Source organism: Buteo buteo, chromosome 2 (assembly GCF_964188355.1).
Source record: "Buteo buteo chromosome 2, bButBut1.hap1.1, whole genome shotgun sequence".
NCBI lineage: Eukaryota > Metazoa > Chordata > Aves > Accipitriformes > Accipitridae > Buteo > Buteo buteo.
In genome coordinates, this window is record NC_134172.1 from 78,489,135 (window position 1) to 78,501,382 (window position 12,248).

The 12,248-nt window shown below is 40.2% G+C and overlaps 1 protein-coding gene across 8 annotated transcripts in view; it reads left to right on the plus strand.

The window, feature by feature from the left end:
• ZBTB46 (zinc finger and BTB domain containing 46) overlaps nt 1-12,248 on the plus strand; it is a 60,829-nt gene that overhangs the window by 40,819 nt on the left and 7,762 nt on the right. For 7 of the 8 annotated variants that reach the window (XR_012649115.1, XR_012649116.1, XM_075021466.1 and 4 more), the window contains 4 exons: nt 1,028-1,200; nt 2,367-2,418; nt 2,518-2,829; nt 9,266-9,441. Coding sequence is in view for 6 of the 8 variants with exons in the window: in XM_075021466.1 (XP_074877567.1) it covers nt 1,028-1,200; nt 2,367-2,418; nt 2,518-2,829; nt 9,266-9,441 (713 nt within the window). In the remaining 2 variants the exon portion in view is untranslated. The remainder of the gene's footprint in view (nt 1-1,027; nt 1,201-2,366; nt 2,419-2,517; nt 2,830-9,265; nt 9,442-12,248) is intronic. The other variant, XM_075021475.1, reaches the window with a different exon arrangement.

Consider the following 12,248-nt stretch of genomic DNA (forward strand, 5'->3'; position numbering starts at 1 on the left):
AACTTTGACTTGTTATTTGTAGCTGCATTAAAGAGTGTGTGTTTTATATCTGTAAAGGTTTCAATCAGACTCTTTTGTGTTAGAAATAAAAAAGCCTTTAGGGCATAGAGTGTTTTCAATATGAATTTGTTTACTTTTATGCCTTATTTGCTTCTGATTTCACCTGCTTGCTTTTCAAAAATAATGACCTGTTCAATATGTCATTCCAATATTCAGTCAAGGTGTTTGTTACAGTTCGTTTAACAACTTGTAATGTACACTGATCTTGATTACACAGTCTTTATTTGTACATAGATTTGTCATTGATTATCAGTGCAGTTTCTGAAATACTGTTTACCATTTGGCTGTTGCTACAGTGTAGTCAAGAGGGTACGGTTCTGCTTTGGCCAGACAAATAATGTTCTCCTTTTGAACTTACAGTGGATTTTTAGAATGTAACGACTGTTAGGTATAATTGAATAGTTTTGTACAAATATTTGAACTTCTATGCTTGCTAACTATAGAGTTAAAAGAAAACTTTTTCCCATCTTTTGTAAAGCACTTTGAGATCAAGGACTGACAGTACTATATTAAATAAAACAGCATGGTCAAATCTGGAGATCTGAAGCTTTGACGTAAATTTTCAAGAAAGCTAGTAGTAGAATAAAGTTTGTGTGTACGTTACTTGAAGATTGAAATGTACGTGTTTGAAATAGTGCTTCTCCAAGAGGTGTCTCTCAGAAATGTGATTGCTCTGGATATTTGTGCTGCACTGTGCTTCTTTCTCCCGACGGACTCTTTAGTGACCGTGCCATGCGATGTAACTCCACTACATACATCACGCGCAGACAAGGCATTTTGGGTGGGGAGGCTAGTTTTAAAAAAAAAAACAAACAAAAAAAGCCTGGCATCACTGTCCTGCTGCATTCCCTCCCACTGACAGAAGATAAGCTGCGAGTGCTGGTGCGCTGCCTTTGCAAAGGCCTTTTTTAAAACCACCAGCTGGTGCTAGTTCACGTGGGTGAGATTCGTTTCCTGTGTTCCCCAGGGCCTGGCACCAACTTGAATCGTTCAAGGGGCGAATGTGATGGCAAAGTGGAAGCACCATCTCCCCCGCTGCCTTCATCACACCTTGCCACTCAGAGCCCCCCTGAGATCTGCTCTTCTGGTGAAATGTCACCAGAAACCATGATAAAAGGAGAGGTGCCTTCCTCAACCCAGGTAAGATTGTGGGGAAAAATGCAAAGAAATTTAAATCCAAAGGTATCTGTTTAATCAAATTTTCCCCAGTTAGGAGTACCTTGAAAGACCGTAATACCTCATACTTTGCTCTGTTAGCTTTTTTTTTTTTTTTTTTAAATACAGATTATTTTAAAACTAGAAGTCTGTTGAGGTCAGGGCTGGTGTTGTCCTAATTTTAGCTTTTCTGCCTTACCTCAACAGCACTTGCATTCAAAAAACTATTTTTTTTTTTAAGTATACATGCCCTTTTTATTGTAAATCCCTTTGTTTGCAAAACATTACATACAAGAATATAATTATGGCATAAAGGTAGCTGAGACCCCAGCTATCCATTGCCCATTTCCGGCGTTTTCCATTTGGGTTTCTTTGTAACTGTCTAAATTCGGATAGAAGCAGGCTGGCTTTCTGTATTACAGGAGTTTGACATAAAATCCATAGCTTTCTGTGGCATTTCTTAATATTTTTGAATGATACTTTAGTTTCATTAAACAAATGGGTGGAAACACAGATTTTCCTTTGCAGCCACCTTAGAGCAAAGTGAGCTGCTCAGAACGGCTGGTAGCCGCTTGCCCAGTCTCCAGCAGACCTGCCCAGGCTGCATCATGCCTCTGCCTCATAGAGGGTTGCCATCTGCCGCACGCTGGCATATTGCAAATGGTTTATGAAAAAAAAAAAAAAATCGAGCTTTTATTTGTAATTTGGATCAGCAGTGCCAGAGCGCGTTGCATAAAGGGAACTACGCAGAAGGTGTTTGTTTTCTATGGACTTTTCTATGTGGAAAAAAAAAAGTAGCTATGTAGGGCTAAGGGAAAATTTTCCAGTTCTGTTGTATCTGCTAGAAATTTTCTATCCAGTGTTTCCCATTGGCCTGAGTGGGAGCTACAGAACTGAGTAGTTACCCAGGACCTTAAATAGGTGTGTTGATTACTGTCTTCAAAACACCCAATCTTGCAAAATATGGCCCAGTTAACTTAGCTGCTTTGACAGTGAAAGCTTTGTAAAGGCAGATAGGGTTGCCAAGTCAAATAGTGAGCCTCACTTAAAGAAAGGGTGAAAGCAATGTTAAGATGGGAGTCTGAGCACTGACTACAAAGATGTGTTCTTGTAAATGCTTGCCTTAACTTAAGTCTGCTTTTCATTTGCAGGCCACTTATGATGGATTTTTAGCACTTTGGCCGTTTGATAACTCTGATTCAGGTAAGTAGAGAGAAAAATAGATTTTTTTTTTTTTAAACTATCATTCTTTTATACTAGAAGACACTGATTTGTACGTGTGTTTGTGTATTTCTATTTTAGATACAAGTTTCTCGAGATCTGAAGACATGGACATAACCACTGATGGCCTGTTCCTGGATTCAGCCCTAGCCAAGAGGCTGACCTGTGGTTTCTGCAGGAGGGTTTTCCAGCGTGCTGAAGAGCTGAAGGAGCACATCCACAAGCACGCTTTCTCCGTGCTTCTCCCGTTCGACTTGGTTGACTGCTCCCGGCCTGGCCTTGCTGACAGCGTCCCTCCTGGCCATCTTGCCCGCTTCCAGTGCTCCAAATGCCCCGCGAGCTTCACTCTGAAATCAAACATGGATCGGCACGAAAAGACCATCCACTTCAACTGTAAGAAGATGCGATGTCCTAACTGTGCCAAGCTGTTTCGAGACAAGACAGACTTAAACCGGCATCTTATGTCTGTGCACTCGAACGAGCGTACTTTTGTCTGTCTCTTCTGTGGCAAGGGCTTTGGTACACAGAAGAACCTCACTAACCACGTGAAAGCGTGTTACCTGGGCTCTGCCCAGCTGGGCGGGTTGGAGCTTTTGGACAGTGTAGGACAAAACGAGGATCTTGAGGATGCGTAGCTACTGTTGCGAATATGAGACACTTCTTTTAAACTAGGAAAAGCAAATTGTTCCATTGTTGTCGTGCTGCAAATAAACGTATCGCAGGTGTAATGTAATAGAGTAACTTCCCCAAAGCTGATCAGGTTGATAATGTGCTGGTTCCAGATATTGTGTAACTGCAGCCACGGTGCAATTCTGGTGCAAAGATAATTTTTGTCAGTCCATGTTATGGGCACTTTGGCTATCTTACTGGTGTGATCATACTGTGTGCTTATACTACCTTAAACTTCTTTTTTATCAGTAGATCTCAAAGTGCTTTATAAAAGAAATGGTGATGTTTTCCTTGTATTCTCTGGGAAAATAACATACCTCAGCTTGTTGAGCGTGTTAGCAATAGAATTAATAATAGAATTCAGTCTTCTGAGTTCTGGTCTAGTGCTCTGTCCATTAGACAATTCAGGCATTTCAGGGTTTTTCAGCTTGAGATTAGGAGCTGTGAAAGCACTGGGTTGCTCAGCCCTGTAAGCTGTTTATAAAGTCTGGTTTTCTATGTCACTGAAAGGAGAAAAACATGCTGCTTGTTCATATGTACAACAGGGTATATTATTTGGGCCTGAAAGTTGTTGCAAGGCTTGTATATTTTATTGGTATTATGTTTGAGTACTTTTAGGACTTTTTAAAAAATACACTGGAGTATGGCTGTGGTTTTCAGGTATTCTGTAAATTTTTCTGACTGGTTTGTTTCATATGATGTATTTAACTTAGCCAGACTGGATGTATGTTGTTCAAACTGAGGAGAGGAGGCTTTACATAGAAGATCTAATTGCAACTTAGGGTGCACATACAAAATCAGTAATGGTTGTTACTGGAGGGTAGCAGTCTTACTGTAATTCCTATTTTATTATATGAAATTCATTTATTTTTTTAAAAGATTAAATATTTCTGTCTCTTGCTATATATTTACATTCAAAACCAGATCATAGTAACTGTGAAATAAAAGTAGCATAATTAAGCGTAGCACTTCTCAGCTGCTCTGTGTACAACACAGCTTGTCAGCGGCTTGAGCTCTAGGGTTGTAGGGTTGCTTTCCTTAATGTGTGAGAGAGACAGCTGAGGAGACGAAAGCAACTTCTACAAATGATCTTTAGAGTTCTTCAGAAAAGTTCTTTCTCATAATGCTGTTGTATCTCAGGGAGACAAAAATGAGAAATGTTTGGTCGTGCACAAAGTGGACTTGAGCAGCCTGGAGATCTCCAGGCAAGAGTTTCTTGCAAAGCTGTTGGCTGTGGAAAGCTAGATGAGAGAGATCATCCAGTTCCTCCTGCCCTTGCCGTCGCAGAGAGGGAACAGATATATTCTGGTGCAGCGCTGCTCTGCCCATTCCTGCTGTGAGTCGGAGCTTCAGGGAGACGGCTCCATGCCGTGTCGGGGCTGGGTTTCTGAGGGTTAGGAAGCTGGAGTTTCCCTGCTTGGCTTAGTTCTTACTCTTTGTTTGGGCACGGTGTGGTCAGAGTTGAGAATATGTTCCTATATAATCGGTGTAGTACACCATACTTCGATCATTTTTTAAAATTTTATTTTTTTTTTGCAAAATCACGTCTGTCTTTTTTGCTCTTGTTCCCATTGACATCTTTGGCATTGTGGATCACGGTTGTCTGTGAATGTGTATGGTTTAGTCTGTCAGCTTCCCTTGTTACGGATGTCAGTTTAATTGCCTTATGATTTATTTTGCTCTTAAATAACCAGCAAGTGAGGAAGGAGAAGGCTGAGCCAGAAGAGGAAGTTGTGACCAAAATGAGTCTAATCTGGAAATTTGGGAGCAGCATGGTAGGATTTGTCTGAATCGGAAAAGTAAGATGCCAGCAAAAGTAATTTCAGCAAATTCTAAAAGGCTTCGTTGACATGATAACAGTTAATGATGTTTCATGGTTGTTCATTTTTTCTCATATTTGAGAATTTAATTCCACATGGAACTCTCTTTTTCTATAGTCAGGTCAACCAATCCTCTCTAATAGAGGTTTAAGTAGTACTTTACTTGGCCTGTACATCAGAGTACTTCCCTGACTTCACACTGAGAATTTCCAGTGTTTTCCTTCAGGATCAGGAGTAGTTTTTTTAAAATGTTAACCATAGGGTATAACATAGCAGAGGCTTACAGAGTTCATGTAGAAAACTTTTTAAAAGCAGGATTTTTGTGTTAGAAAGTGGCATGGGAAGATGATGGGAAGTATAAGCTTGACAGTTAAATTGCACCTTGCTATTTATAACCTTAAACACAATGAGGATTAAGTGGACAAGAATTCTCTTAAAGTCTGTGAATTCTTCGTAATAGCCAAATGAGTGTAGTATTTCAGTGATGATTAACTACATACAGGTTTACAGAGTTAATACAAAGCAGCTCTATCGGGCAGTATATCACTAGTGCTTTTCCTTCTCTCAAGTCAGGGATGTAGGAGCCTATTTCATTTAGCAGCCTCAGTGAAATAAGTACAGTTACTGGAGATGACGATACCAAAGGCTTTTTTCCAACCATTATTGTGTTGGTTTTAAAAATGCACGTCTTCTGTAAATACTTTAGTGAAGTTAAGGACATAGATTTTTTACTATGGCACTGTTTGTATTACGTTCTCCAGTTCTTGGTGCTGTTCTTCCTGTAGTTGTGTCCAGTAGCTAGTTATCTACAGCACTGCTGTTAACGGTCGTGATGATCTTGTTAAAGATTATTTCTTAGGACCTTAATGCTGCTGTATGTAAGCTCTATAAAATATTGTCATTTAGACAAAAGATTATACTCATACCAAAGCTGGTATGTTGTTCATTAAATATATGTACTTGGTGGGTGCATATATTTAACAGTACTGTGAAAATGTTAACTCTGCAATACAGTTATTTTCTAACAATGCTGTTGTTTTTCAGGTGTTTACTTTTGTAGATACAAGAACTAAATATATGGCTATTTGGTGAAAAAAATAGTTTTCAATAAAACTATAGTTGCGAAAAGTGTTCTGTGACTATTTTTAAATATAAGCGTACTACAAGCTTGAAAATGTTATTCTCGAGCGACTTAAGCTCAGTGCGGGCAAAAGTAAGCATGAGGGATCTTGAAATCAGAAAGCGTTACGAATATGTTGTTGGAAATACATTTGTGTGTTGGAAACGTGGCTATTTGTGTGTGAAAGTAGCGTGCCAATGGTGCAGGTTGTGCACCTAAGTTTTGGAGTTGCCTTTTCAGCTTCTACAGTAGCTCAGCCATAAAGTGAAGGGACAGGTACGGACAGTAAATGAGAGGAGGCATCTGCTCATTTAGGAAATGGCAGGATCAGGTACAATCTGGCAATATAGGAAATAAGGGATTTTGTGGTGTTCTCTTCTCCAAAGCACTTTTGCTTCGTAATCTTGGGATCTGGTTGCTGTCAGGATCTCCATGTCATTTTTTTCTAGAGTGAGGTGGTTAAACCTGACTTGCCGAGCAGCTTGTCCTGCTAGCTGTGGTCTATATGTGTAGCATGTTTGTGTTGTTGAGTAGTACTGGACATGGCCTTGGACTGGAGGAAGGAGGGTTACGTGTCCCCTCTTGACTTCCCTTGATCAGCTTATAGCTTGCTTACGTTGTCTAGACTCCATAGTAATAGGTTTATAGTGATCCTGGGGAATATAAGTGTTTGTGTGGCCTATCGCTAATAATCGAACAGTTACAAGATCAGACCAGAAACGTATTTATCATAAATAGCTTTGTATCATAAAATTGATACTTGCTGTAGAAGAAAGTGGGTTCCTTGCCTCTGATCGTATAGACAAGGGGGTGTCAAATCCAAAGGAGAAGATAAAGCAAAAAATACTTTTCCTGTAGTAGAGAAAGAGTTTTCATATTCTAATTGTTTAAAAAAAAAAAAAGTATCTTGTAAATCAGAAGATAGGTATGGGGTAGGAGAAGGGCTGGGTTGTTAGGTTATCACCAAGAGCTTTCACAAGGCGCTGGGCATCAGGCCACATCAAAGTATCTCCTCTGGGAGGTTCCCAGAGCAGTGCAAGTGCATAGTCACGTGAAACCAGCCCTTCAAAATGCTGCCTCATCTCAGTGAGTAATCTTTACCGACGGGCGCATAAAATATTCTTTAGTGCTCACTTTCCCTGTCGTCAGTATTGCAGCCATGGCCCAGGTGAGTAGGCTTTTTTTTTTTTCTTCTTCCCTTCTCCTTGGGCTAGAAAATTCTCTTGACAGCTTTACCAAATGTGCTGAAAAAACCCCCACCAAACCACCAAAAAAAAAAGCACCTGTAGGATGGACCACCACAGTTGCTGAGCAGCCCAAAGCAGCAAGTTAGGAGCACAAGAAAAGAATATAAGAATATTAGATCCAATTCAAACTGCTAATCAAAGGAATTGTTTTTTCCTCAAAGTTACCTGAGTGGAGGATTTGTTTAATTCCAAGTAGTCAAAACAAATGCTAAGATGAAACTCGTATCATGGCAGCTTTTAAGATCTTGAATTATGCTTTTAGTCTGCATTGGGACAACAAAAAACTTCTTAGAATACTACTTCTAAGATGAGCTTGTGTTGAACTGATTACGAAGAGTGGTGTTACCTTATTTAAAGATGCCTCTTAATAGTGTCATGTAGTTTGTACTTTTACATGAATGACAAATGTAGTTAGTTTTCACATTGTTTTTACCTGTACTGGAAATACAAGACAAAGTAAATTTTAAAAAAAGGAGGGGAAAAAAAAAGCCTACAAATTGGGCTTTAAACGACACAGAGTACATTGGCCTACTGACTTTCTTAAAAAAGGCCATTTTTAAGTAGCTGTTTTCCAGTGTACAGTGTAACCCCAGGGCATTATCGGTGGTATACTAAAGGCATGTACTGCATATTCAGCTCGTAGGGCACTTGTAGGAGATAACATTTCAATAAGCATCTAAAAATATTGCAAAGTACTGAGTATGTTAGCAGCCATATAGTAGGTCTGGTATTTCCCTTATTCCCTTAGCTCTCCTACATAGACTGTTTTCATTTACCAAGAGCCATTTACATACACGATAGCGTACTTAAGGTGATTAACTAGAATTTGCTTGCTTTCTTTCCCTCGTTGTTATGTAAACAATATATTGCTTTGAGAAATAACAATAATTAGAAGCAAAGTGGGTGAAAATTAACATACTAATGGAAAGCAATAGAATTATTAGAAGGCGGAGATTTAAAATCATATCCACGTGGACAGTCACTTCCAAACTTAGAGTGGGTGGATGTCCTCAGGGAGTAACAAATACTCTGTTTTCACCTGCTGTATTTTGCACGTTGCACTTTCACTTTGTTTGGAGAAGGAAATACCAACGCTGCTGCTGTGTGCATTCTTCTGGCAAATTAGACCCTTGGGCTGTCGATACTGTACGCATCCCCTGGGTCTGCTTTCAGTGCGCTTCTGAGGAGATGACAAGAAGAACAGAATCGACAGTGTCAGAACGGCTTCAAAGAATTCATCCCTTTTCTAGTTCAGCAAAATACAATTGGGAGGGACAGAGAAAAGGTCCATCAAGGGCTATATACAGTTGTAAGGAGGCTTGCAAGGGTTATGCTGTAATTCAACATTAAGCATCCTTTTGTATTTCTGTATCCGTGTTGCAATGGTAATACTAGTGGAGAGTTGGATAACGTAGAGTGTGTTTGTTGTAACTGTCCTCTTTCTTCTGGGTAATCCTTAGTCTCTGCACCTTCACTGAAATGCTCCTGGAGTGTGTGATGATGTTCTTGCATCGCCCCATAAATAAAACTAAAGCGCATGGCACTGGCAGGGTGTTACATTTGCGGTCTTCTGTTCACGGCTAGCTACTTCGTCCACAAATAATAGTGTTAGAATTTTAGATCTTGATATTTAGGATGATTTGTTACAATAAATCAGAATCATAGCAGATTGTCAGCCCTCTTTATTTGCCATTTAGCAAGCGTTAGGCAATGTGTGTTACATACAGACTGTTGCTAAATGTTTGTGTGCTGGCTTGTTCAAAAGCTTCTCTGATGAAGGTACTTGCAGTTCTTAGCTTTAATAATACAAGTGCAATAATACAGTGTAAGGATTAAAAATAAATTGTAGACGGTTAAGAGGTGAGAGTGTGATTTCACAGTGAACTAATTTAATAGTGAAATAGTAAACAAGAAGACTGACCTTTTTGAGACGTTCTGAAAGTAATCTGTGTGTTTTGCTTGCTCTCTTACAGTCAACGAGTTCACAGTCATCAGGAAGAAATTCAAGTGCCCGTACTGCAGTTTTTCAGCCATGCATCAGTGCATCCTGAAGAGACACATGCGATCCCACACGGGAGAAAGACCCTATCCCTGTGAGATCTGTGGGAAGAAGTTCACCCGCCGGGAGCACATGAAGCGGCACACCTTGGTAAGAGTGCGGCTGCTGCGGGCCTCGGGTGGAAACAGCCCATTTGTTCAGGTTAAAGATAACGGGAGCTTCATCTGATTCCGGTCTATATTTTGTTTTCCCCTCTGCGGCCCCTCTGAAGACTTCTCCAGGATCTTTTTTTCCCTGCCTTTCAAAGCCCCCATGTCTCGTTGCCTGTTCCTCCAGAGCTAACCTCCACCTGCTCTCCAGCGCAGCCTTCTCCTTCCCACGCAACCCTGACTGCCAGGGAGAGCCTGAGCATTCAGGACGGGAGGTAGAATAGCTAATGCTGTCTTCAGGATGGAAAAGGAAATGGTTTTTTTTAATGGGTTGAATGACTCGGTGCAGAAAGCTTTAAAACAAAAGTCGCTCGGCAAGAAGAATTCGAGGCAAAGCTACGCGGGTCTAGCAGCGCTTAGTTATCAGAAATAATGTTATGCTTTATTAAAGATGGCTGCTCAAAACCGCCAAGGAGGATGGCTGGTGCCATTTTCTGTCTTTTCACAACTTCTTCAGAAACAAAATTTTAAGCCGAACTTTGCTTTTTTTGCAGGGGAGAATTAATTTGCTATCTTAAAGTGGTTTCTCAAAGCTTGGTGTAGAGGTGATATTGTGGAAGAGCAAATAGTTTCTACATAATTATTTCCGTAATGCATGCCAGCAAGCTCTGGTGCCCCTCTAATTAAGCTTGTAGAGAAAATTTGAATTTTTTTTCAAAATACTGGGGATGGCAGCTGTGAGGTTCTAATACAGTGAGATATAAAAAAAATAATCACAAGAGTGTTGACAGTTTCAGTGACTAAGAATTGATTTGTTGAGGTCATTTAAATAACTTTTTCCATATTTATATTATCTATATATATCATATTTTTATTATCTATTAAATTTTGAATGTAAAGACTGTCTTACTGGAGGAGGTGTGCTTAGAGGAATTAATGTTTTCCTGGTCATAATTCTCAAAAAGCCACAAAGAACTTTAATTCCCTCATCCTAGTCCTGCAAGCACACGTGTCCCCTTGCATACCTTCTTGCAAAGGCAATTTAATAGCAGTAATGTAGCGTGGTTCAAGTGTAACAGAATTTGCAATTCCTTTCTTGCTCTGTAAATTTTGATACTAATGAGAATTGGCATATTTTTACATACCATGGGGAAGGCAGGAAAAAATATATATACCCTATACCCTCCAGGACTGAAACTGAGGTGATCTGCAAATTAATTTTAGGTCTCATTGTTTTGCTGCTGGAATCATTCTAGGTGAGTGACTTGATTCTGTTGAATCTGAAGTTCGAGTTCTGTTACACACCCAGGGAGGTGAGATCAGCTATTTGTGAACACATACAGGAGAGGATGTACGTCTGTCTGAATCTCTCTCTGACTTCTTTTATGTCAGGAACGAAGCTAGTTTTGAAAATACCAGCTGGATTACAAATTTTTAGTGCCAGTTCCTGAAAAAAGTGCAACCCTGACAATACCGATTTGCTTTCATTTCCAAAGAGCCATAAATAACTCCGAGGTATCTTGGAATGGATGCACTAAAGAAAAAAGGACAGGGATTGTGGGGTTTGGGTTTTTTTTGGTACTGTTGTAAGGCCCCAGAAAAATTCCAGTTTCAGTATTTTTCTGAAGTTTCTTTTGAAATGAAGCTATGAAAAGGTATATTTTCTTAAATGCAAATGACACCATGATCTTCATTTACAAAAGCGGTAGAGCAGGCTGTCTGAAGTGCTTGTGGCAAGGTTAACTGCTGGATTCATACACTTTGCTTGTCTTGTCATCTTATTTCCGGTGCGTCTGATGTTTTGGGGCTTAATTGTCAACTCTCAGGTAAATCTGTAAAGATGAATGCTGGCGTGCATCAAATAAAAACGTGTGTTATAAAAATAACATGTCGGAAAAGGAAGTAGATTTAACACACCAAAAACCTTGTTTCTGTGTGTTTCAACTGATAACCAAAGACAGAAGAGGCTATTTTAGTTTAACTCAGATAAAAAAGCATATTTTTATAGTCTTTATATAAAATGCAAATTAAATAGAAACGCTTGTTTTCTTTGAATTGGAACATTAGAGTAGAAACAAGATTTTCTTTCAAAAAAATCTTTGCATCTCAGGTGATACTTCTGTGGGGTGGCAGACCATAAACCGAGGTTTCTCGCCCCGTTGCAGTGAACAGGCTGTGTCCAGGAGAAAGCACTACCCCTGTAATACCCTCCAGGTTTTCAGCTTAAAAAAACTTAACCAAAAGTTTCTTGGTTCTAGTTCGAAGTGACTTGTCTCCATGTGATTCTATTTATACTGAACTTTCTTACCTGGTCTGTCGCAGCATCGCAAGTGACTGCAAACCGCTTAAAACTGGCAGGATAAATTTAGATGGGAAAGAGCAGCTTTGTTTGCGTACGGAGCTTCTACTTCCTTGTGGTAGCTTTTTTAAAAAGTTGGGTTTGTTGTTTTGGGTTTTTTTAATTATTTTTTTAAATCCGTAGCGAACTTGGTTATTATTGCAGGCATTACACCGCCTCTACAGCTTGCTCTGTCCCCGCTGCTGTTGCAAAAGCGTGTTCCTTTTCCTGGGAAGAGCTGCTGCCCGCTCAGCTGGAAGCCAGTTGTCCGCTCGCGGCAGATGCCGGCGTTTCGGTGCAGCACAGCTTGCCAAACGGCGGTGCTGCTTGCACCGGGCCGGCGGTTAGCCCCGGCCCCTCGCACCGGGGTGATCAAGGGGCTTACGTGACGAGTTGCTATGGTGTTCAAAACCCCACCATCTACTACCGCTTCGTTTCGTGCGTGTGTGTCCATTCGGATGAGTGCCCAG